We start from the raw sequence: 27416 nt of genomic DNA on the forward strand, positions 1-27416 counted from the left end.
TTTAAATAAAAAAAACACAACTCACTTCTCGTCATCTCGCCTTATTTCGGTTAAACCTCACTTATTTTTGTGTAGGTACTCACAAAACAGAACGACACAAATGATTATGTCATGTAACTGGATCCACCGGGGTTTCGCCGATGGATAATTACCCGGAAAATAAATGAAAATTATTTTTCCCTCGTGTATAAGGAGATAAAAAAAAGAGGGGGGAAGACCCTGTGATATATATATATATATATATATATATATATATATATAAAGGGAAATTCGATTATTTAAAAAAAAAAAAAAACACTTTGTTTTTTAATTTTGGGGACAGTTGACAAAATAAACGGGAAAAATATAAATTAAAATATTAAAATGGTAAGTATTAAAAAGCCTTTTTTTTTTTAATTTTGAATTACTACATGCCTGAGAAATTAAAAATGTCAATCTGTTTATAAAAAAATTATTTACAAAAAAATTCTATTTTTATAGGCGGAATTCCTAAAGGATTTGCCCTGTTATAACGAACATAATTTTACACGTTTCCATCCGGACTCCAGCTGTAGGCCGAGCGTAAGTAAAAAAAAAAAATAATTTATCATTTCTCCTATATATATATATATATATATATATATATATATATATATACATTCTACATTATTTTAATAATTAACTTAATTTTTAGATATTTTTGTCGCATTTAAATTTTCATTAATATTAATAGTTTTAATAATAATTAATGAAATTGCACACTTTAAATTTCATGCGACATTAAAACTTTTACCGTAAAGAGAATAGAAATAAATGTCATACCACGTATTGGATAATTGTACGATAACGTCCATAACTTCATCTAAAACCCTAAATTTCTTGATATTGTAATATATATTCAGTTATTTAATAAAATGTTAAAAATACTTAATATTTTATTTTTATCTGTAATCGTTTTTAAAAATTAGTTATTTTTGTCAAAAACAAAACGTAGAAACTGAAATCTCAAAAATGCAAAACCTAACTCTTTAAAATCGACATTATGATTCAACTTTCTATTCAAATTTATAATTTTTATCACTTTTCTTGATACTATTTAAAGTATTAATTAAAAATCTCGTGAATTTATGTTTATTGCTATAACTTAATTCTCATATTCTAATGAAATATTAAATAGCAACAAGAAAAAATTGAAGAAATCTACAATTGTCATTTGTTGTACACATGACTAACATTTCGATATCTTCATATATCTACATTAGAAGTTTATTAAAACAATACGTTTTTATTAAAATGACGGTACTCATGCAGAGTGATTCGTGCTGAAATAATAACGTTATTATTTAAAAAGCCATTCTTAACATGGGAGGGGAGGGTGTTTTGTACCTATTCTGTACTTTAACCTTACAATTGAATAAAAAAATATATCATAAAACTTTAATTAAACTTGGAAATACGATTTAAAAAATAGCGCGGATCAGTAAGTGCATTAGCACTTAAATGACATTAATGTAATTGTTACGTGATCATTTAATTTTTATTTTTAAATTTGTGTAAAAATGGCTATTATTGTTGTTGTTATAATAATATATAAAATATCAGTCAATTTAATTTACTGTGTATATAATTCTTTAATGAAATGCAAAAATGACAACCTCGTGTCGCTAATCTTTTCCCATTCGATTCTTGTCTACGATTGTGAATTTCTAAGAAAAATAATATCAAATGTTGGTAGATTTTTTTCTTTTTACGAAGAAGATTTTTAATGTCACAAAATAATCACACAAGACTGAGCGGCAAGAATAAAAGATGCATGCAATAAATAAATGAATAATTTAGTAATATAAGATTAGAGGTGATGATTATGCCAAAAGAAATCCTACTCTAGAAGCAAAAGTCGTTTTAAAAAAGAAAAAAGAAGCCATGACTCCACACCCCAAAAATCGAACTTGAATAGTTTTACAGAAGTCCCAAATAACCTACAATTTTTGCCCTATTTATCTCCGTCTAGAAGCAATAATGACAATGGAATATAAGTATAGAATATAAAATATCTATTTAAAATTTAAAAAAAAAAAAAAATGGTGACTGTCGAGAAGAAATTAAAAACAAAAAACATAACGAATGTAGACCACTTTCAGTCAATTTAGGGACATCTTTCCAATCAATTTGGGGACATCTTAAGTAAGACGACCCCTAGTGTAAATATGTTATTGTGGTGACAGACAGACCTTGTGATCATTCGTGATCAAGGCTGAGTAACGATACCCATTGCCTCCTCTCCACAACACATTTTTATTGCCCTTGTGCCTAATTTGTAATAAATGTAAATCTTTATATTTCTGCAAGTAAATAATTCTGAATGTAGTATCTATTCTTATGCTGTCCTATTTTTGGCCGATGAAGGAGAAATCCTTCTAGACATGGGAAATTTTAATTTTTGTTCCAGTCCAGAGTATTCCATTTTTGAGAGCTGGATTTCTCCAAAATAAAAAACCAAACATGTGTCTAATCTGCCCTGATAGGAAGGCAAGTAAATAGGGACTAAGTATGTATCATTATTATCACCATTGGTTTAGCTATTTTAAAACTTGGCTCGTGTTCAGAAGAATAGAGATATTTATTAATGATCACTGTATATTTTTATTTCCTGTTAAAAGTGTTGCTAATTCCCTTAAATATAATAGACTCTACTAGTTCATTGATAGCTAGTGGGAAGAGTTATATATATAAACTCAAGTTTTTATTCTGCACTTTAAATCACCAATTTCTCAGTTAAATTCGACACTGTTGTCAAAACTTCCGACTTCCAAACACAACAATCTTTCCAGCTGACTTCCACACGTCTGCATAAGTAACACGCCTTCTCTCATCTCGCGTCATGCTCTCTTCATGTCCGCTTTTATAGATCAGTCTCATTTGCATAAACATTCACAGTCATGTTATTATGCACTATAAAACAAACTGTCTCGTTATGTTAGTTTTTCCTTTCTTTCTCTTTCATTTTATTCCACGACCGACCCTGTGAATCATGCACATGTGTTAGTCAAGTAAGTCACGCATTTCCCTACACTTCCCCGATCTCGTGATCACAAACAGCCCAGGGGGCCAGTTGTCTTTTTCGGGTACTTCTTCGAAGAATCGAGGGCAGCACTTCCTCGTTGCCATCTTCCTCATTACCACTGTTATTGCCCCCAATATGTTTCATTATCCTCTCTTGTGATTCCATAGGTGGTGTTTTACAATCGGGGGGAGGGGGCATGTGTCCGTCTTTGTTGGGTACTTCTTAGAAGAATTGGAGGCATCACTTCCTCATTTCCATATTCCTCAGTATGTTTCATCATCCCCTCTCGTGGTTCTATAGGTGGTGTTTCACAATTGGTGGGGAGGGTGCAGTATTTGTTTTTCTCGGGTACTTTGTTGAGGAATTGGAGGCATTGCTTTCTTGTGTCCATCTTTCTTATCACTATTGCCACCAGTATGCCCCATCATTCTCTCGTCTCGTTCTGTAGGTAGTGCTTCTATGTTCACCTGAAGGGGCAGTGGGCGATCAGGATTATCTCTGAACTGTATGTGATCCTCCTCATCCTCAGAATCAGAAGAGGCATGACAGGGGCGGATATCTTTCACGTGACATGGTACACCATCAATCAACAAAGTCTGAGGATTAATGATTTTATATGTCTGTCCTTTTCAAAATTTTGCAGTGCACCCAGCATTCGGGGGTTATACCCAAACATGGTCTCCCAATTTATAATGGTGCATTGACAACTCTAACCACTGATAATGTGACATCTATTCCTTTTATATGCTGTTTGTAAAGGTAAATCCCATTGGCTGGTGCAGTTGTTGGTGTTGCATCATCCTTGGCTGTCACATTATACCAGTACACAGCTTCTAGAAGTGAGCACTGTGTCCTGGATGCAATTCTTTTGACAATGCAGTGATACCGTTCCACTATACCGTTACCTTCAGAAAAATATGCACATCGGTAACGTATTCTAATCCCTCATTCATGTGAATTTCTGAAATTCTTGATATCGAAATGTAGTGGCATTATCAGTCAGAATTTCAAGCGGGGCACCACGTTAAAAAAAGACAGCTCTCAACTGTCGTATAATGCTAGATGCATCCTGTCGTGTCAACAGACGCCATATCGTGAAACGTGACTGGCCACAATCTGTTAAGGACAAAAAATGTTTGCCATCATAATGCGTTACATCCATCCCTACCCAACACTAGTTGTCTTCCACCTCAAGCTTCCCTTTTTGCCTTTTTGCCATTGAGATGGTGCCGGATCAAGTCGCTGACATTCTTTGCACAAGCATATGGCTGCCTTGATTGATACCCTTATAGTTGCAGGATATACTCTTCGGACAAAATATGTTGTCTTCCGAATTCTGGGATATCCACTCTGCTGATGTATTGTACAAATCTGATCTGGTGTTAATCTATCTGTTATGGTCACTCGTGTCAGTTGCAGAGGATCAGATCCATGCCTCATTACGTCAATCCACCGCTCTGGTACTCAAGTAAAGCTATCAACCAAATTCTGCACCGACGAAACTAAGGTAATGTCCACCTGCAAGCTGTATTCGTCAACTAGACACTTTATTTTGCCAGTCTCCTTCGTACTAACTTGCGACTTTAGTCTTAACTTGAGCCTTTCCAGTCAAAGTGTCGGTCAACCAGTGTCAGTGTGGAGATGCACAACCTTGGCCTGCCATTGCAATGCAAGATTAAGGCCTTTTAGCGTGGCATCAAGTTCTGCCAAATTTATATGCTGGGCATCATTTTTCGAACTAAGCCAGCACACATCTTCCACAACAGCACCTGTTCCAACAGGACACCTATAGCCAGTGAACTTGCATCAACCCATGCATTCAGTTTCTAGTAACATGCCACTCACCCCGAAAAGGGTCGTTCCTATATACTCTAGTCAACTTTTTGGCCATCATTTGCTGGAGAGAATCATCATCCACCATGCCGTCCCATCCTTTGGTTACTGCAGTTACTTGTCTTTTTAATACTCTGTTGCTGATTGGAGCCATCCACAGACAGGTAGATGTCCTATTAATTTACTGCAAATAGAAAACACAATGCGCCTTGTCAATACACTGGAATCGGGCTCCCTCGCTTCCATCTCAAAGTATTGCTCTCCTCCCAGACCTCAAGGCCTAACACAGGCACTCCATAGGCACCTAGGGTCTTTGCTTATTAAACCAAAAGATTCCAGTTTCATTCGAACTGCATCTGCAGACCTTATGTCCTCATTAACATAGATGTCATCAATGTAAGCTGAAGCAGCTTTTGCTGTGGTCTCATCCTACATCAAAATTGTTTTAATAATAGCTGTCATTATTAAGGGTGCTATGTTTAGGCCAAAACCTTAACGTGTGAAACAATATCATTTTCCCTTGATTATTACTCTCAAATGGCCATAATGACTCATAGACACATATCTGCAGGTAGGCTCTCTCCAAATCCAGCACTGTTACATCACTTCCTTTTCTGATGCCATTCTCTTAGTTTAGCAGCGCACACACCTGCATTTCTGGTGAAAGCATCAACATGTTGATTCGATTTTTGGTAATCAATTACAAGTTGAATTTTGTCTTTAGTAGGTTGTTCAATAACCATGAGCACAATTAATCCTTTGTGTGATCGCAGACATTCCTGTGAGTATGGTATTAACCAACTATTATCAATCCACGTCTGAAGTTCTTCTTCATATGCGGCCCTATTCTTGATAGAAACTACATACCCTAAAATGGTGTTGCACAGTCAATCTGGTTCATGGTCCACTTCCACTTTGCAATCCACGCCCTTTCGTTGACATCAAACATAGAATAGAAGTCTTTCCCTCCACCAAGCATTACACCTCCAGCCGCTGTGATGATGACGCCTAGTGCTTGTATTGCATCAATTCCAATCAACATGTTGTAGCCAAGGGGTTTTTCTTGCATCACCAGAACGTCAAGGCTGAGAAAATCTGTGAAGTGTGCAAAATTAAAAAACCAGCCACAATCATCCCATTAAGGTTAACTGGAGGGCCTATGCAGTCTATCAGCAACTCGGGGATGAACCAGATTGGGGGAAATCAAGCAGAGCCTGTATACAGTATTTGGTACAGATCCGTTTGTTGCATGGCAACAGTTCACGAGCCGGCAGCTTCATCCTAAGGAAATGGTCGATGTTTACCTAGCCGAGTTATCTGTACCGTTTGGTGGGGTCAGCGACAAGATATTAAGCTGTGCCTTTTTAGTAGGCTTACCCAAGGAGATCAGTAAACTGTTACAGGCATCGTCACAAATTGATGAATTGACAATAGACGAGTTATTGACCCAAGCTCGAAACATCTGTAAGGAACAGGAACCGATTGCAGTAGCAGCTAGTATTCGACATACAGCATTTGAACTGCATGGGAGCAACGTGGATTCTCTCCCAGGTAGCAATAAGCGCGAGAGCCCGGTGTGCTATAAATTTGGGGAGACCAATCATTTTGCTAAGGAGTACCGGAGTCAAAGTGATATGAGGGATGTGTATCCACAAGCGCAGAGAATAGTACAATGCTATTGCTGCAATAAGTTTGGGCACATATCTCGCAACTGTTCGGAAAACGAAGTTGGAGGCAACCAATAAACATAGGATTGGCTGTCATTGGCGTTAAAATTGATGATGTGTAGTGTTTGGCACTCAGACACAGGGTGTTCCCGGTCTATAGTTAGTGCACATCGTTGTCAGATGTGGCGGAAGCAACCAGTCAGTGTTATGACGTTATGACCATCAATGGCTTATCCCAAGCATGTTGTGGTGTAGAGACTGTCACAATTTGTACCGAGAAGGGTGTTTTCAATGTGACCAAACCAACAAAGTTTCTATTTCCCTATACTGACCAAATTTAATCTTCCTTTGATGTGATCTAAGCTTGTATTTGTGACCTTATATATCCATATCATTCTCATATCATTTCTCTCCATGCAACACATATCCTCAACCTTCACTGACCAGGTTTCACTTCCAGTGTCACTCTTCCTATCTAACTCTTGCTATCACATCAACTCTAGCTCTTCCCTTTTATACCAAGGTAACAAAACTTCTGAACAACCTCAATAGCCTCACCACTCAAATGTACTTTCTCCACATTTGAATTCTCATCTCCATTGTTTTAAACTTCTTGCACACAAACTGGTTATCATTGCTTATCCTGTAATTTAAATACACATCTTGTTTACTCAAAATTTGAGTTACTTCCAACTCCCTTTCTACAAAATGAGTAGAGAAACTTTCAAAACTTGAATGATTAGTTATCATTTGGATCTTGATAGCATTCAATCTCAGATCTTTACTTTTCATAGTGTTCTTCCAAATTTCCCAACTCAACAAGTAAACCTTCCATTGTTTCACAGACAACTAGATCATCAGCATAAAGCATTTCTTTTGGACAGTCCATGTGAAATTTCCTGGACAACAGTTTTTAGACATAAATAAAAAGCAACTGACTACAGAAGCCTGATGTTCTCTCACTTCACCATTAAATCTGTCATTAAATTGAGCTAATAGTTCTAACATGATTTTGAGCATTTCTGTACATTGCTTGAACAGCCTTCATCAATACTTATTTATGCAAAACATCTTCACACTGTTAAGTTTTCTTCAAACTCACAAAAGCAAAATGCAGGTTCTTCTTATCAAGATACATTTCTTGTGTTTCTTTGAAGATATGACATCATTAGTGCGCTTAGACACGCAGAAGACATAAAATCAAGCTGCATTTCATCAATACTTATCTGACTTATTTGTTGCACAATTTTTCTGAATCACTTTCAGCATCCATCAAGTTAAATGTTTGTAATTACTTCTATTCAAAGCTCTTTTGTTCTTTTTATAACAATTCACAATTGCATTAAGATTTTGGTCTTTCAGAACAGCATCTTTTATGATCTGATTTGCAAAGTCTGATCATCTTAATTTTTGTTTCACCTGCAGCCTTCAACATTTCTACGACAACATCTGAAGGTCTTGTAGTTTTATCAGTCTTCATCTAACTCACCATTCCAATACCATTTCTTTCTCATCTCTTTTAGTTGGACCAGAATGTGCTTCTATGATTTCTAGATTTTCTTGCCTATCATCTGCCTGTTTTTTAATTTGTTTTTCCATTAAAACAAAAAAAGAATTATTCACTGGTTTTGTGCTCCACCATCCACCGCAGGGTCCAACTTCTGTTGCGAATATACCAAAGGGTAATTCCAGTTGTTCTTTCGCCAAGTACAGTTTTGAATTGCTAACATGAGGCAGTGATCATCTTTAGTTTTCTTGACACAATCCTCATTATCTTCTAGCATTTAAAAGTTACAGCAGGAGAAAGATCAAGTAAAATAATACAATCTAGATTAACTTTTTTTCTTTTTTTTTTTTCTTTTTTTTTCTTTTTTTTTTTTTTTTTTTTTTTTTTTTTGCTAGCATATACCATGACTAGTTCTTTGATCTCTTGTCTATCCCAAATATGGGTTAAAATAGTGTTGAAAATCATGTTTAGATTTCAACATTCACTTCTATGATGCCATATCCAACTAGATTTTTTTTAACTCATTAAGATAAAGCAGGTGATTAAGATTGGTTTTTCTTACTCAGTATTGCTTTGCTCATTGTTGGTGTTCAAGTCCAAGGAAATTTGTAGCAATTTGTGTTTACTTACCTCTCCACAAGTGAGGTTGGTTTTGAATGTGGGGAAAATCAATTTCACAAGAGCAGTACTCTGGACTGGGGAGGAAAAATGCCTAAACAGAAAGATTCCTTCCACTTTGATTGAGGACAAAGCAGATACACTTTTAATTACCATTTTGCAAGATAACTAATTAGGCACGAGGCCATCAAAAGTGTGTGGGTGTGGGAGGTGGTCACTTGGGCCAAAAATATAAAAATATGTCTACTCTACTCTTAACTAGAATCCTCTCAGTCACTACAATACCACATTTACTCTCTTTTAAAATATCCCCAAATTGTTGACAATTTTTATTTTTCATAAATATCTTTATGTACAGAAATTCATTGGAGTGAAATGGAGAGTAGGAGGAAGAATAACAAAATCAGTTAGTAAGAACCTCCCGACGTTTTCTAAATGATAGACTGCTTATTGTTTTCCAGTTCAGAATCAAAAACAATCAGATCAGTCTGAGAGAGTGGGATCTAAGTGGGAGCAGGAAGAAAACGGAGGATGGAATTTATAGAATGTGTCGTGTCCTTTCAAGATAAATGCAATTTTGGAGAGGCTGTGGACAAAAAATTGGAGAGTAGGTATCTTGGGGGATTTCTGTTACTAGGAGAGGAATACTCTGGCACTTAACTAGCTAAGAGGCTAAACAGAATAGAAAACGCAGGTGCCATGTTCAAGCAGGGAACACATACTCATACTTGACTCGTTTTTATTTGCAAATGCTCACCCAAGAAAAATGTAATTTTAGGCTGTGTTTTTAAGAAAATGTCTTTTTCAAATCACCTTTTTACATTAAAAGATTTTTAAAAATATAACTTGTATCTGTAATTTTTACTTTTTAAATTTATTTATTTATTTTTTTTTTTTTTTTAGGTCCGAAGACCAGCTGTGTATATATACACTAAAGATCATCCTTACGAACAAGGTACTTTCTTTACTTGAAAAGAATTAACTTTTGTTTTCACAAATTGTACTTAGATTGCTTCCATATGTAATCTAAGAAATCAGTGTATGAGACTAAACTTAAGAACCTGTACTTCACTTGTGCAAAGTTAGAAAGTGGAGAAAGAAGTGGCATATCGTTAAAGTGGCGACGTGTTTGTGCCTGCAGAGCACAAATTGAGAATCAAGATGGTGCCCGCAGGCTTTTATGTGGACAAAAGTCTCGTGGAATTTCGGAGAATCTCGTACCTTGGTTCCATAAATAACGAGGAAAGGAAAGCGGGAGGACAGACAATTTTTAGTCACTAAAGCGAACGGACGTGTGTAAAAGAAGAGGTAGAAGAAAAGAGTGTGGTGAACGAAACAAACAATGACTCGGTTGAAAGTAGAGTTGTAACGAACACAAGCTATTTCGGCATGACGTCAGGATTTGACCCCAAACTAATTCCCCTGTTTGATGGCAGTAGCACTGATCACTCAGTGCAGGAATGGGTGGAAAAAGTAGAATTAATATGTCAGCTCAGTGGGGTGAAGCGTATGGAATGCGCCTCACTGGGGGAGCATATGCAGTATACCAGCAGTTGGCTGATGAGGAAAAAACAGATTTTGCCTGCATAAAGCGGGCCCTTTTTACAGCATTTGCGTTAGATCCAATTACTGCATGGAAGGAATTCATGGCCCGAAAATTACATCCCGGGGAAATGGTGGATGTGTATCTGGCTGAGCTAAAAAAGCTATCGGTCCTTTTTGGAGGGATGTCAGACAAAGGCTTGGTGTGCGCCTTTGTTACAGGATTACCTAAGAGTGTGGAAGATCTGCTCCATGCCTCATCCCAAGTGGACGAGATGGACATATCGGAAGTATTGGTGCGGGCACGAGCAATACTAAAGAAAAGCCCTAACATTATAGACCAAGCGGCAGCTGTACAACCATCATAGGTTGGATTGCAAGACCTGGGCACAGCTACAACCTGCTATAAGTGTGGTGGACCCAACCATTTGGCCCGTGATTGTCTTTCGTCACGTCAACCAACTCGGAAACATGACGGGCTGCAGTGCTACAAGTGCAAAAAACGTGGACACCTGGCCTGCCAGTCTTCTCCCCATATCGTCATTGAGCAGGATGCTACCCACTGTAAGCATACACATTAATAGAAGCGAGTGCCTCGCGCTTGTGGACACTGGGCGCACCCAGACTCTCATGAGCAAGATATGCTATGCCACTTGGAAAGCAGAGAGAATTCCGGTACTAACTGTAAGCGGAGGTTCACTAGCCTCTTGTGGGGTAAGCATTATCCGCGCAAGCATCAACAACAGGCCTGCAGTAACCGTGCGAGCCCTGATTGTGGAGAGAGAGCTTCTCGGGTACGACCTACTACTTGGGTATGGGCTTGATTACACAACTGGGTGGAATTACTGTGGACAGAACCGGCAAGGTACAGTTCTCCCGATGTGAGGAACACGTTTGTGCTGCCAGAACTCTCGACGAGCCTGACTTTCATGCATAGTATGATAGAAACACCAATGCATGGACGACGTCTTGGAAGTGGTCAAACTATCAGCCAATGATATCCTTGCGGAACCGGTTATCGGAATATCCCTCACCCATGTGGCTAAGGGAACAGTATGAAGAAGAACTGCAGACGTGGATCGACAATGGCTGGCTTCTTCCATACCCAGAGGATGAGCTTGCCCCCCCCCCCCCCCGCGAGGGGGGATTCCTTTGATGGCCGTCGTACAAGAGACCAAACAAAAGGTCTGCCCCATCCTAGACTACCGTGAGTTCAATGAGCATGTCGACCCATATATGGCAAGGACTGATGTGTGTGCACTCAAATTAAGGGAGTGGCGACAGCAGGGATCGAACGTGGCAACTCTGGACCTACGCAGGGCCTATCTGCAAATACGCATTGAGAAGAAATTGTGGCCATTTCAGACTGGAAATTCGAGGGACCCGATATTGTCTAACCAGGCTAGGGTTCGGTCTAAATGTGGCACCAGGCATTATGACAGCAATCATGCATGCTATCCGGCAGCAAGATGAGGCAGTGCAACAGGCAACATCCTCATACATCGATGATATATTCGTCAATGAGAGCCTCATGTCGGCGCAATCGGTTAGAATGCATTTTGAGAGCTTTGGACTGACATGTAAGGAACCAGAGCGTCTGTGCGATGGAGCAAAACTTCTCGGCCTGCACGTACGCAATAGCAAGGAGGGACTTTGCTGGAGAAGAGGAAGTCACGTCTCCAAGGTCCCATCAAACATCACTCGACGAACAGTGTTTTCGCTTTGTGGAAAGATGGTAGGCCATTTCCCTGTGTGCGGCTGGCTCAGGGTGGCCGTGGCGGCCATAAAGACGTGCAACAGCCGTGTCGTCGGGATGGGACGATGCAGTACACGATGTCACCCTAAGGAGCATGCTGGCAGAGACTGTGTCCAGGGTGACCAGTGATGACCCCATTCAGGGAAAGTGGTGCGTCAGCAGGAATGAGTTCACAGTTTGGGTGGATGCTAGTTCACTGGCCCTTGGAGTTGCCCTTGCAGTTAATGATTCCATTATTGAAGATGCCTGTTGGCTTCGGCCAGAGAATGATTCGAGGCACATAAACCTGGCCGAACTTGATGCCACATTGAAGGGCGTTAACTTGGCGCTTCAATCGCAAGCCAAGGTTCTACATATCATGACTGACTCGACATGCACTCATCGGTGGATAACCGATGCATTGAGTGGAAGAGCACGGCTGAAGACACAAGCATCGAGTGAGATGTTAATTCGAAGACAGCTTGCCACCTTGGTCGACACCATCACAGAGTACGACCTGACCGTGGACATAGTGTTGATCAGGTCTGTGCTCAACAGAGCAAATGCTTTGACAAGAATCCCTCAACGATGGCTTCTGGCTGGTGCTCGGAGAGATTTTGATAATCTGCAAAACACATGTGCAGCAGTTGTGTGTAATGTGGATGCTGTGCGCATCATAGACATTCATCGGCAGTGTGGACATCCTGGCATCAAGCAGACACTGTACTTTGTCAAGATGATTGATCCAGGAGTAGAAAAAAAGATATCCGGAGAGTGGTGGAAAGTTGCGAGGCCTGCCAATCCATCGACCCAGCTCCAGCACGATGGAAGAAAGGGAAGTTGGGAGTGAGTGGTAAGTGGCAGAGAGTGGGCATGGACATCACACACTACGGTGGCAACCACTTCCTTACCCTCATCGATTGTGGGCCTACACGTTTCGCGGTCTGGAGACTCCTCGGGCGACAGGACTCTTGCAACATTATTCGCCAGCTGTCATCCGTGTTCTGTAGTACTTACCAACAAAACAAACGGCCACGTGTTTGTGCCTTGTATAGGCATGCGCGACAACAAAACTTGGGTTTTTATAAGCGGAAGTCTCAAGGTTGTCAGGAATCTACAGGCGCATGCGCAAGAGGAGGGATTGAAATAGTGGTATAAAAGGCAGGTCGAGTGAGAAGATTGTTGTTGTTGTTATCATTGGACGTTACAGTGATGCGTGCGTTAGCAGGTGATTAAGAGGCTGTTTTTTTTTTGTGTGTCAAGTCGTGCACCTCGGTGAAGGCGAAGGTCATAAGCTATTTCGGCAATTTCGTTTTGTCTCTTTTCCTGGACAACTATGGCTGGGGAAAAGTTTGATTTAAAACTGATACCTGAATTCGATGGATCCACTTCTGTTGTCGACTGAGTCGAAAGGGTTGAGCTGACCTGCAACCTCTGTGAAGTAAAGGAGGTGCATACCGTGATTCACCTGAGATTGGCTGGAGGCGCCATAAGTGTATATCAGCAACTTAGTGCCGTGGAGAAGGCTGATGTTACCTGTATAAAAAATGCTTTATACAAGGGATTTGCCATGGATCCCTGCACGGCCTACGAAACATTTGCCATTATCAGAGATGAGGAGGACCTGAGGGAACCGGTTGTAATGATGGCACAGGCACCCAAGACTAATGCTGAAAAGAGTCCCAGTTTGAGACCCACGACCAATGGGAGATGTTTCTGCTGCGGCCAGCGAGGCCATTTCGCAAGAAGTTGTACTAACAAGGTGCACGGGCGCCCGCGCTGTTTCCAATGTGGTAGTTATGGACATTTATCCCAAAATTGTGCGGGAAATGCATCAGGGGGCAGGACGTCAGCACCGCCCTGTTCCCCGGACAAGATTTAATTGAGGCGCAACCGACAATAAATCTGTACGTGGACCAAGTGCCTTGTTCAGCTCTTCTCGACTCCGGGTGCTCACACACCATCATGAGTGCCAAGTTGTGTCGGAACTGGACAAAGCAGAACATCAAAGTAACCACAATAGGTGGCAATACGCAAGCTTGCTGTGGAGCCGGAACTGTCAAAGTCCACACAGACTCTGGTGTGGCCGCAGACATTAATGTGCTGGTGATGCGAGGGGATTTGCTGGGATTCGATGTACTGTTGGGATATGATGCTATTAAGGCACTGGGGGGAGTGGTTATCGGAAGAGATGGGACTGTGCGATTTTTAGAAACCCCAGTGTGTGCTGCACTCCACATTGATCGGCCTGATTTTAAGGTGGACTACGACCCTCACCAAAAAGCATGGACTGCATCGTGGAAGTGGACAGAAGGAAGGGCGCCAACCGAACTCAAGAATAGCATTGCAGAGTACTCGATACCCGACAAGGCCCATAATGAATACGAGAAGGAACTTGAGGCATGGATCCAGGATGGATGGCTGATCCCCTACCCCAACAAGCTGGGACCACCCAAGGGTCTGATTCCCTTAATGGCGGTAGTCCAGCATAACAAATCAAAAGTTTGTCCGGTGCTGGACTATCATGAACTCAATAGATACATTGAGACGTACACTGCCGATGCTGACGTGTGCGCCAGCAAGCTGAGAGAATGGCGCCAGAAGGGCTCCAATGTGTCTATAGTAGACTTGGGGAAGGCTTATTTGCAGGTGCGAGTGGATGAGACATTGTGGCCGTTCCAGACAGTGTGGTTCCGGGGTCAGAGATACTGCCTTACTCAACTTGGCTTTGGGCTGAATGTGGCACCGCAAATCATGAAGACCATCGTAAATGCAGTGTTGTCCCAGGAAAAGACCACTGAGGACGCAACATCGGCCTATATTGATGATGTGTACGTCAATGAAGATGTACAATCTGCGTCGCACGTCAGAGAAAAGTTAGCTCAATTCGGGTTGGAGTGCAAGGATCCCGAATGTCTGAGGGATGGAGCACGGGTATTAGGATTGGACGTTTGCGGGAAAGACGGTACCTTACGATGGAGGCGTGGCAGTGAGATTCCAAACATCCCTGATATTACGCGGCGGACTATTTTTTCCTTGTGTGGGAAACTTATTGGTCACTTACCAGTGTGTGGCTGGCTCCAAGCAGCTGTGGGCGTCATCAAACGCAGAGCAAGTTTAGTAACTACAGGTTGGGATGATGTATCTGATGATGCTCTTCTAACTCTGATGACGACAGAAACCCTAGAGAGAGTTATCAAGGAGGACCCTGCCCGTGGAGAATGGCGTGTCGATGGGGACACTGTGAATGTGTGGGTTGACGCTAGTTCTTTAGCATTGGGAGTGTTATTGGAGCAACGTGGAAACGTAATTGAAGATGCGTGCTGGCTGCGACTCGTGAATGATGCTCAACACATCAACCTGGCGGAACTGGATGCTGTTGTGAAAGGTTTAAATCTGGCACTGCAATGGCAGTCAAAGAAGTTGCACTTGTATACGGATTCTCTCTGCGTCTACCACTGGATGTCCGACACTCTTTCGGGACGAACGAGAGTCCGCACTAAGGCAGCCAGTGAGATGTTAATCCGGTGGAGGCTAAACACCCTGATGAGTCTGGTATCGGAGTATGACCTGTCGCGGAGTGTAACGCTCGTGGCATCACATTGTAATCGTGCAGACCAACTAACCCGTGTGCCTCACAAATGGTATGAAGCTGTGAAGACAGGCGTGGAGTTCGCTGCTCGATCTTGCGCAGTTGGCGCGATTAGCTCATGCCAAATACAAAGAATTCATGTGCTGAGTGGACATCCAGGTATCAAAAGAACTGTATTTTGCGAGGCGTGTGGACCCGGCAGTGACAAGGGCGGATGTCAGGCAGATCATCAAGCACTGTGAGGCATGCCAGTCTATCGATCCTGCACCTGAGCAATGGCAGAAGGGGCGATTGGAAGTTGAGCATGTGTGGTAAGGAGTAGCGATGGATATTACCCATTACAGTGGTAAGCCCTTTCTAACCCTTATCGACTGTGGACCCACTCGTTTTGCGGTGTGGCGGCAAATGACCAGGCAGGACTCAGCGAATGTTGTCCGCCAACTGTCATCTATCTTTTCTGAGCGAGGTGCGCCGGAAGAGATATTGACGGACAACGATGCTGCTTTTTGTAGCCACCAAGTTCGGCAGTTGTTGAATGAGTGGGGTGTCCGACTACGACTGCGATGTGCTCATGTGCCATCAGGGAATGGCATTGCTGAGAGGAGCCATCGCAGCATCAAGAGAATTGCTGCCAGAAAGCAATGTACCATTACGGAGGCCACGTATTGGTATAATATCACACCAAAGGATGGGAAGACACTAACAACAGCACGGCCAATGCCATACACAAATACCGTGTTAGGATAAAGGGCATTGACACTGTCCAGCCAATCGACGAGGAGTCATGACAAATACAAGGTAGGGGATCCAGTTTGGGTTAGACCCCTTGGAAACCGATGCACCACCAAGTTCAAGCAAGGACGAATATCTGGAGTGGTCAGCCAGCAGTCTAGAGGTGCACCCGATGAAGTGCTGATGGACAAGGACCCAGCCTTTTGCAGCCATCAGATGACGCAGTTCTTACAAGAATGGGGTGTGCGGCTGCGGCTTAGATGCGCTTATGTGCCTTCTGGCAATGGTATAGCTGAGAGAAGCCATCGCAGCATCAAAACAATTGCAGCCAGGAAGCAGTGCACCATCGCAGAAGCTGTGTACTGGTATAATCTCCTGCCGAAGGATGGCGTCTCTCCAAGAACGGCGCCTGCAAACGCAATCTATCAGTACCGTGTCTGAGAAAAAGGAATCCACCCCGATACAACTGTGGCTACTGAGATAGAACGGAATCGATATGCCAAAGGGGATGCTGTCTGGGTGAAGCCGCCAGGAAACCGATGTACTGACAAGTATAAACGGGGCACAGTGACCGATGTGGTGAGTCAGCAGTGTGTCCAGGTTGATGGCATACCCCGTCATATTAGGGACCTATGGCCGGCGACACATGTACCACCTCCAGTGGACGATGAGAGTGACTCTGACTCTGAGACGAGTGGGCCATCGCTTTGGTTTGCACCATCCCTATCAAGCAGTGACTCTTATATCAGTAGCCTCCACGGAGATGAAGCCTTCCCCGACCATCAGGCGGTGGATGAGAGCACACGCGAAGACGAGAGCAGCACTGTCCCCCTTCGCAGAAGCAACCGACGGCGGCGATCGCCACCCCCCTGCCGTCTCTGTTGATCATGAGATCAGGGGGGAGTGTGGAGAAAGAAGTGGCTTATCGTTAAAGCGGCTGCGCATTTATGCCTGCAGAGCACAAATTGAGAATCAAGATGGCGCCCGCAGGCTTTTATGTGGAAAAAAGTCTCGGAGAATCTCGTACCCTGGTTCCATAAATAACGAGGAAAGGAAAGCGGGAGGACAGACGATTTTTAGTCAATAAAGCGAACGGACGTGTGTAAAAGAAGACGTAGAAGAAAAGAGTGTGGTGAACGAAACAAACAACGACTCGGTTGAAAGTAGAGTTGTAACGGACACACAAAAGCTAACAGATTAATCCTTAAATGGGAAAAAATAACTCTCTAGTATGCATTAAACTTCAATCAAATCTAGCCCAAGCAACGCAACATAGCAAAATTACCTAATTCTATAATAAACAGCTATTTCATCATTTTGATTCTGCATCATAGACGCACTAACACAAGTAAACAAAAACCTTGACAATATATTGGTACATAATATAATACTCAGTATAAGCAAAATGCCCCCATGGTCCATCTCCAAATTGCACATAGACCTAATAATAATACACACAAAAAAAAAACAAAAAAACAATGACCTCATCTATTAAAATAAATTTGGAGAATTCAGGGAAAAATACCATCTCTTTATATAGATGTGTCAAAACTCCTAGATGCAACAACGGTAGGTCCTATCTTCACAATGTGATTGACTGGAGATAATATTGCAGGATCGAATATGTATATCAACTTTTAGCTTTGAAATATAAATAAGCATAAAAAACTTTTTATAAACAAGTTTGAACATGACGCATATAGTTTTTATGTTTGTGTCTTTCTCTCTCATATAAATTTACCACAGATGTATTAAATAAGTAACTGAAAAAAAGGTTTAGCCCATATTTTCTTTTCTTCTACTTGGCATTGTCTGAGAGAAATGGAATTGTGATTATCAACATTATTTCTCATCATACTTTGATTTTGCCCTTAAACCAGTGTTAATGCTTCATTACTAACGTCAAAGTATTAGATTTAGTAAGTGTGGTGGGGATATAACAAACTTGTTCTACTCTGAGTTGTATTGCGAAAATGGATTCTCAGTATTAACATTATCTTATATTTTGTAACGGTGGGAGGGGGGGGGGCAGTTAAAAATATTTGTTTTACTGGGAGTTGTCTGGGAACAATAGATTTAAATTACAGTATTACATTTAAATCTCTTTGGACTATTTTACTTCTCAGAATCATTCCTCCTTCATTTATTGTAAAAGCAGGTGGGGTAGGAAAACGAGTGTCCAGGATCAAGAATATCATTTTGTTCTACTGTGTTGTCTAGGGGCAATAAATATGAGATTACAGTATTACATTTAAAATTGATAGTTTAGTTGAATAAAGTAGATTTTTTTTTTACATTAAAACAAGAGAAAGGAATGGGCAGCATATGAGAAAGAGAGGGTTGGAGAGAGGGATGATTGGAGGAGCAGAAAGGGAGAACGATAAAGGAGTATCTAGAGAGAAGGACAGAGGAAGAAGCTTTAATATAAAGATGTTACACATACTATTTAACTTCTATTTAGTTTTTTATGACCATGGACAATGCCTGGTAGCCTCGCTAGTACTTACTAATGAAGCAACTAAAATAACCATGAAAACTCTTAAGCTTCCATATATATATACAAATTACAAAATGAAGATCATATAATACATGAAAATATTTCAAAATTGATAAAATAAATCAGTATATATCGTCCATTTTCATATAGAAAATAGTTTCAGAATTATTTTCATGTATAATATGTAAATATTTCATAATTATTAATTGTGCAGAAACTTTAAAATGTTATCTTTTTATAGAAATTCAAATCGCTTAAGGGAAACAGCTTGCTATGTGCTAACCATTGCTGTCAGCATATTAACGAGTTTGTATTCTCTTAAAAATAGAAAACTGTTTTTTCTGCTTTCAGAACAAAAGCGGAAAATTGTTTCATTTTTTATTTTGACTTTGTCGATTTAAAAAAAATTGTTATCAAATTTTTAAATTTGATTTCCAAACAATACTATTTTGTCGTTTTTAACGCTTGTAGTACACATGTACTAAAAGGGTAAAAAAAACAACAACAAAATGTACTAAGTACATGCATTTGTTTTTTAGTGGTAAAAAAAAAAAAAAACATATATAACAAATAAAAGGTACTTGTGCACTTATGCTACCATGCTGAAATAATGTTATTTAGAAACCCATTCTTAACATGGGGAAAGAAGCGTGTTTGTTAACTATTCTGTACTTTCACCTAACAATTAAATAAAATATATTGTGAAACTTGAATTTATTTTTATCTCATTGTAAAGACCATTTTTTCACATCTGTAAAACAACCCGTTTTTTTGTTTTTTTTTAACTGAAAATCTCTTAAATAATAATAATTAAGCGATTCGATAAAGAATTTCATTGTGATGCATTTTGTAAATTTTTACCTTGTTTCCACCTTAACATTTTTCTTTAAAATGGCTATCTTTTAAAGTTTTTGGGTATGCTTAAAACAAATATCACATTTAAATTTTCCGCAAATAGGTAGCTTTCCCGATATTAAGCAATGTCATTTCTTATGTTATTGCTGGTGGCCATCTTGGTACATGCATTTGCACATAGTTTCTCGGGGTTAGGTTTGCACACTAGCGTGTACCAAGATGGCCATCAGCGATAACATAAGAAATGACATTGCTTAATATCTGGAAAACTACTTATTTGCAGAAAATTTAAATGCGATATTCAGCATACCCTAAAACATATAAAAGTAATCATTTTAAATGTTAAGGTGGAAACAAGATAAAAAATTACCGTGTTATTTCTTTGTTTACATAGTTGAATTTTCAGTAAAACAACAGAATAGAAATGACAAAATTTATCATCAACTGGTGAATATATAGTTGTTGCTTATCAGGATTCCTGGTATCCTGGTACTGTCAAAGCTACATCGATTCATGTAGAGTACGATTTATGGTTGAATCTCAGAAAATAGTGGTATATTTTGGGCCAGATAGAGTGGATTTACAAAATTGAAAATTGGACTGATCCCAAAATGCATAAGTTCTAGTCGACTATGGGAATTTCCATCTTTTACAGAAATCCAAAATCTATGAAAGATTTTCTTTGATTTATTTCTGAGATTAATTCATATCTACTCATTTTTTTTTCTTTGAGGGAAGTAGTAAATACCGGCCATGAATGCTCTTTAGGCATTCAATGGCTACACCCAGATTAAGCTCTCTTTTGGTGAGGAGACAGGAAAATGCCTATTCTCAATAAAACTATCTTTAAATACCACTATATTACTTAGTTCTGGTCAGGAATAGACACCCACTGTATGATACCATCTGCCAGTTTAAAAAAAAATTGAAATTTGTACATCTGAATTTATAATTCATGGCTTATGATAAAGAGATATATCAAATTTGACTGCATAATCAGAAAGAGCACACAATTTTACATAAGAGTGCCAAGTTTCATGAGAATAGCTTGAGAAATAAATAAATGGTGGCAAAATTACCAAATTTCTTGAAATGTTGAGGTCGGTAATTTAGTCCACTTTTTCTAAAGAAAAATGTCTACGTTTCCTAAATTTTGGCACTTAAAATTCTCATAACTTTTGAACTACTGATGGTATTTGCATCATTCAAACGTTTAAGCATCTTTTACATAGCTTTTTTAATGCAAGTTGATAAAATAACAATCATCTAAAAAGAAAACATCAACTTGTAATGCTATGGTGAGCATGTTAAGCAGTTAGAAACTGACCTACATTTCTAACATTCATCCATTTACTCCAAATGCAGGATAGACTCTGGTGCATCTACTGCATCCAACTATTCAGTTAAACATTTTAATTGATTGTGCAAAATACAGAAATATCTACAAGAAATATTATCATGCATTAATGAGAATTCATTGTGTTTCATTTCTTTAAATTTAATCCTGACAAAATTAAAACAGTTTATTTTCCATGCATAATATTTTTTTTAGTCAGGTGAATAAATAAAGTTTACTTTTAAAACTGATTCAAATTTATTTATTTGTGTATTCAATCTTTATTTTCAGTTATTACTACTGAAAAGACCAATATTCTGCTGAGGTATTTACATCAACATTGGGACAAAAAAGTAAGTTCTTTTTTTTTCTAAAGAAACTCTTTAAGAATATTTAACTTTCCAATGGGTTTATGCACTGTTTTCAAAAGAAATTAGTTGTGGAAGGAATGGATTACAAAAGCTTTAAACTGTTTTTAAACTGAGATAAATCCATTTTTCTTCAAGCAATTCTGGTCTGGCTGAATTTAAAATAGCAATCACCAATAACATTTAAATGTCTGAATTTTGTTTTACTATACACATAGATTCGAAAAAGTTTTCAAAAAACAAATATATAACAAATGTTATCAAAGGCAAGATAAGTTACTTTTCTACCTAACTGGATAAGTTTTTAGTGTTTGTTTTTTTTTTTGTTTTTTTTATGTAAAATGTTTATTCAGTTTGAAAAATGAGTAATGTTGAAGCTGCCAGTGATCAAGAAAAGATGGCTGCGATGTCTTTGAAGAATCAATAATCACTTTAAAATAAGAAATAAAACAAAATGGTGTTAGAAACCTACTCCGTAAATGTTACAGTGACATTTATTGGGAGGATTTCTAACACCATTGTAGAAACAGTTGAAAGAATTTTAGAGTATTTATTACCAAACCAAAAAAAGAAAGTTGAAGGAAATTCTGTAGTGGCAGCTTTACTCTATCCAATGTACCTTCATGTTAAGGACACTTCCAACAATGTGTATTGCTTTTTTTGATTCTTTAATTCAATATATTATTTGAGTCATATAGTGCAGGGTGGAACGATAAAATTGTCGCCCTAGAAAAGATGTCATGATTCCATTTTCATTTGATGAAAACAGTTTTTTTTTTTTTTTTTTTTTTTTTTTTTGTTGCAGACCATCTACTAGTTGACCAGTTGTGTAGAAATCCCAAGAGCGATGGAAGCCTTCTATCATGTCTGAAAGTGACACAATGTTCAACGAGCGAGATTGCAGATGCGCTGCTGTACAACTCATACTTTCTACCGATCCAAGTTATGACAACAGGCCCATTGCTAGCCGCCTCAAAAGGCAAATCCAAACAGTTCAATGAAGTTTCAGGCCACAGTTATGGTCTTTGGTGTGGTTTCAAGTGAGGGCCACATCATGCAACTTCACATCTTCGAAGTCGCTTAAAAGTCAACACCAAAGTATACCTGGATGTGCTGAAGAGTTTGATGATTCCCTGGTGCAATCAGGTGGCCACTGGCAGATCCTGCGTGTGGCAACAAAACTATGCATAATTGTGTACCCTTCTCTCACTTCCCCCCCTCCTCCTCCGATCTGATCCGTTGGACTACTTTGTTTGGTCATGCGTCGAGAACATCACTAACATGACCTCCCACAACACCAAAGCCAGCCTGATCGCCACTTTCCGCAGAGTATTCACCAAGCTCCCGCTGGTGCTTGTAGAAAAGGTATACTCCCAGTTCCGGACTCGTATCGAGGTGGTGATCAAGGCTGGAGGTGGCTACATTGAATAGCTATAAGCTCTACTACATCAAGTTACCTGAATTGAATTTTTCAATAAAAGTTTTAAAATAAAGTTGTAGTGTTGTTTTCTTTAGGGCGACAAATATATCATTTCACCCTGTACTATGCGACCTAACGCTTTTAAGATCAAAATGAAGCTAGAAATTTGGGCCTCTTTTCATATACTTCACCAAATTTTGAAAAAAACAATGTACACTATTTTTTTTATATATTTATATTAATTTATCTTTTTTTCTGTCTTTACAGAATTCAAATAAGAAACGTGATTCTACGAAAGCCAACTTGGAATCTCCTGAAAGTAGTACATCCCAAAAGATTCCTCGGTTGCACAATGCTGATGAGAACAGTTCCTAGGTAGAATTGAGACATATTTTCATAAGATGAACCTTTTAACTTGCGGCAATGTCCACAGACAAGACTGGGTTTTCCGCAGAGTATTCGCCAAGTGGGAGCAGCTCTTGTCAAAAATTCCTATTGTAAAACTCTGGTCAAATTCTTGACCAACTGAACTGACCAATGTTACTTTTGACCCCTCCTCCCCCTTAAAAAAAAAATGTGAAGAAAATAAAAATTCCCTTTTCTCAAAGTCTGTCGGTCTCATGGTCAGGTTGTAACTGTCCACATTGGTGGAAATGCTGATGCTGCTAACATCTTTTCCCGCCTTCACATTGCCGCTTCCTTATGATCATGGGTCATTTATGATGGGTCACATTGAGCTCCACCTGTACAAGAAAAGAAGAAGAGAACAAAAGAAAATATAATGTTCTTTACAGTGACCTGATAGTTTATCTGCTCAAGGAAGATTATATTTTAAATTAATAATTTTTTTTTTTTTTTAAGAGAAATTGGAAACATGAGGTTATTTTTATTTCTTTTTTATTCATCTTCAAATTAGTTTTTATTTTTTCAAAGCCTGATAGATTTAATGAAATTAGTGTTTTTCTTAGTAGTTTATATAGTTGGTATGAATATGTATAAAGTACATGCATCGGTTGTGCCTGAATACTACAATCAATAGGTTATTTGCTGTCGATAACTTTTCTTTTTTAATCTTATATTTTATAAAAAATGAGGTTTCGATTATGGTTATTCCTACAATATTATTTTTTTACGTCTCAATTTCTTTCTCTTTTTTTTTTTTTTTTTATCTTATAAACCTGTAAAATAGTGTGAATTAAAAAGCATATAGATGAATCCAAGAGTGAAACCTGGAATCCCATTTTCTGTGGGCTGGGGAGTTGGGGGGGGGGGGGGGTAAAAAAAAAAGTAGTTGCTGTGTCTTGAATAATCATTATTATTTCACATCCAGGCTGTTTGCTATAGTTTGGCAGCCTCAATCAGTTTTATTAAAAAAAATTGAGGTGAAAAAATATATAAAATCAATAATAATAATTAACAATTCTTCAGCTAAAAAATATTTTTTACACCCATTAAATTTTACTATCTTGATAAAACAAAATCTGCTGGATAATATATATATATATATATATATATATATATATATGAAATAAAATGGAGGTGGATTTAATCCAGCTCAACAATAAGTTGTCTGTTCAACTTTCACACCTCTGGATTACAGACCCTGTGTAGCAGGGTTACCCAGTGTTTTCCAGTCCAATTTACAAATAAACACTGGATACTAACTTTTGGACCATTCTCGTGAGATTGATTACTATTTTCAAAAAATAATTTTTTTTTTTTTTTTTTTTTTTTATCAATTTAAGTTAGCTGGTTCACATAATCAATTATTAATGTTCATTCATTTATTTCCCATAAATGATTTTAAAAGAAAAAGTTAACATTCAGTTTAGTATTCTAATTAATGAGTTTTTATTTATTTATATTTTAGATTGTGCTCATAACCTTTCGCAGGGATTAGACAGATACTACACTTAGTTCAAAATAAATGGACATAACTAGCCAAGATTTGAGGTATTCAAGGAATGCTTTTTTTATTCAGACATAATACATTTTTTTATTTTTCATTTTGTTATTACGTTTTTATCAGTCTTTATCTTATGATAAAAAATTGAAAATTACCAAAGATGAAATGTCTAAATATTCAGTGTACACTGTCTGAATAACAAATTTTTTCCTTTTAAAGTTTCTGTAAATATGTTTTCAACCGTTAAGTTCTTTAATAAAAAATGCAATTCCTCAAAATGTGTTATCTTAATTTTTTTTGTTATTCCAAACATTGACCATTCTTCCCTAATAATTTTTTTCAGTTTACACCTCTTCACTTTAACTCCTCTCCAAACTGTCATCTTTATAATTTTTATTTACTTAATACCTGATTTTTGTGTGTGTGTAACTGAAAAGGAAAGTTGCCTGTGTTTGGCTAACACTGATAAAAAAAACATCTAATACTCTTACATATTCTGATTTAGTTTAACCTCTAATAGATTATGATAAAATAATTTATTGTAATATTCATTGGGGGTCACTAGAGACTAAATTAGTGATTAAGGTGGAGGATCAAAGAAAATTTATACTTTCATTACAGAAATAGAAGGAACTTACTTTATACATCTCAAAGCCTATTTTCTTTTATAATTTGAACATAAAAAATTATTAAAATAATAATATAAGGGATCAGGGCTGGCAATTGGAGTACACAAATTTCTTATCAGGTACATTAATAAGGGAGGTACCTGTTCATCTGTCAAAGTTTTTTTTTTTTTCTTGAATGTAAGGATGTAACATAAGCTGAATGGCATGAGTGTCAATGAAGAGTTGGCTGATTGTCTACTTGTATTGCATGTTCAGTATTCTACACAATCACTTTGTCCAGCACCTCTCACCCTAAAAGTGAAACTTTGAAATAAAATAAAATGGCAGTTTAATAAAACTAATCTGCCTCCTCGCTTGAGGCTTGCATTCACGAGTATCCGTGGGCTTAGAAAAATGTTGAATCATTTCTCTTAGCAAACTCCTCGGATATCTTGACGCGAAGTAAAACTAACCTACACTCCTCCATCCCTTTTAGCCGCTTACACATGCCTGATTATCTCCCACTTTGCCATAAGGACTCGGACAGACATATTCACGGACTTGGAGTCTATATTCGAAATACCCTTCTCTTGACTAGAGAATCAAAACTAGAACCAGACGACCAAGCCCTTATGTGTTTTAGACTTAACCTGCAACATAGTGTTAGCTACTTGTGTTTTCTCTACCACTCTCTCTCTTGATCCAGGACTGTACTCTAATCAACCAAGTCTCTGACAGCATAGATACAGCACTCTTCCTTGATACTAGTGCGCAAGTACATGTATTTGGTGACTTTAATATCCATCACAGTAATTGGCTTCATTTCTCTACTTACACAGACGCAGCTGGTAACATAACACATAGGGAATGAGGTAATGAGAAGCTATCACAGTTATGTTTTTGACCCATTTACCAGATCAGGAAGATCAACAAGCCTCACTTCTAGATTTCATTCTGGCCACAGTTCCTGATGATTGTGTAACGAATGCCCATAGCCCATTCAGGAATGTTGATCACACTGTGATGATGGTAGAAATCACCTTAAACTCTTGACCCAAAGCAGAAGCACTATTGCTCAAAATGACAAGGTACCATAAGAAGGCTGAATGGAAAGCCATGAGGGATCTCATCAGAGATGCCTCATGGGAAAATATCCTTTCTCTTCTTTCAGAACAGAGGCAATTAAAACACATGTTCCCACACGGTAGTTCTATAGAAAGCCCCACTCACCCCAATGATTTACTTCTACTTGTGCAGCTGCTACTGCTCAAAAGCAGCATGCATACTGCAGATTTATCCGCCATAAGCCATTACAAACCGACAAAAGTTTATAGAAGCTGGAAGTAATTGTTAGAAAGAAATAGCAACAGCTAAGAGAGAATGCACCAAAACCACCAAAAAATGCATTGAAGCGCAGAAATTAAGAACATGTGATTTCTGGAAAATCTACAACAGTGTAGTAAATAATGGACAATCAACAATTCCCCCACTATCCAACAATCATGAGGTTGTTTGCATGGTAACCAAAAAGGTTAACCTGCTTGCCAGTCGGTTTGCCTCAAACTCTACATTGGACCCAGCAAACAACTCCTTCCCTGATTTTCCTTTGTGGACAGACACCACACTAGATAATCTAAAAATCACTCCTTCTCAAGTGCATAATATCATAAAAAACCTAGACACCTCAAAAGCATGTGGACCCTTATCCTCGAATGGCCTCTAGGCCTTGATAAGTGATAACTCCTTTGTAAAAAAAAAAAAAAAAAAATTACCATCTCATCCCGGCTGTACTATTAAAAATATGCTCCACTGAGGTTGCTCCAGTCCTCTTCATACTTTTCAACAAGTGCCTTAACGAATCTTGCTTCCCTGACTGCTGAAAAACTACTTCTGTCATACCAGTTTACAAGAATTTTGGTGAAAGAACTAAATTAAAATTATCGCCCCCATTAGTCTCCCCTCTCTTTTTGCCAAAATATTTTAGTCTATAATTAATCAAGCTCTAGTCTACCACCTTAAACTTCTGTCCAGCCAACAATATGGATTTAGGCATGCCCCTTCTACTGCAGATATCCTAACTGTAATCTATGAACATATTTACCATGCACTGGATAAAGCAGGGTAATGTAGGGCAGCAGCCCTAGATATATTGAAGGC

At 38.6% G+C, this 27416-nt stretch overlaps 1 protein-coding gene across 1 annotated transcript; it reads left to right on the forward strand.

Annotated features, from left to right (window-relative positions):
- The first annotated feature begins 224 nt into the window (after positions 1-224).
- LOC145247398 (DET1- and DDB1-associated protein 1-like) lies at positions 225-23602 on the forward strand. Its single transcript, XM_080109100.1, has 5 exons — positions 225-366; positions 481-561; positions 9572-9623; positions 21249-21310; positions 23013-23602. The coding sequence occupies exons 1-5, from the start codon at positions 364-366 to the stop codon at positions 23118-23120; spliced, it is 306 nt and encodes a 101-aa protein (XP_079965226.1). The 5' UTR covers positions 225-363; the 3' UTR covers positions 23121-23602.
- Positions 23603-27416: the final 3814 nt, after the last annotated feature.

The sequence above is a fragment of the Euprymna scolopes genome, chromosome 25 (genome assembly GCF_053919585.1).
Source record: "Euprymna scolopes isolate OS-2025 chromosome 25, ASM5391958v1, whole genome shotgun sequence".
NCBI classification, from domain to species: Eukaryota; Metazoa; Mollusca; class Cephalopoda; order Sepiida; family Sepiolidae; genus Euprymna; species Euprymna scolopes.

What these genes read in the sequence shown, in the direction of transcription:
- LOC145247398 (XM_080109100.1), top strand. An exon ending in ACTCCAGCTGTAGGCCGAGC is followed by an intron (nt 562 to 9,571) that starts GTAAGTAAAAAA and finishes TTTTTTTTTTAG; the next exon opens with GTCCGAAGACCAGCTGTGTA. An exon ending in ATCAACATTGGGACAAAAAA is followed by an intron (nt 21,311 to 23,012) that starts GTAAGTTCTTTT and finishes CTGTCTTTACAG; the next exon opens with AATTCAAATAAGAAACGTGA.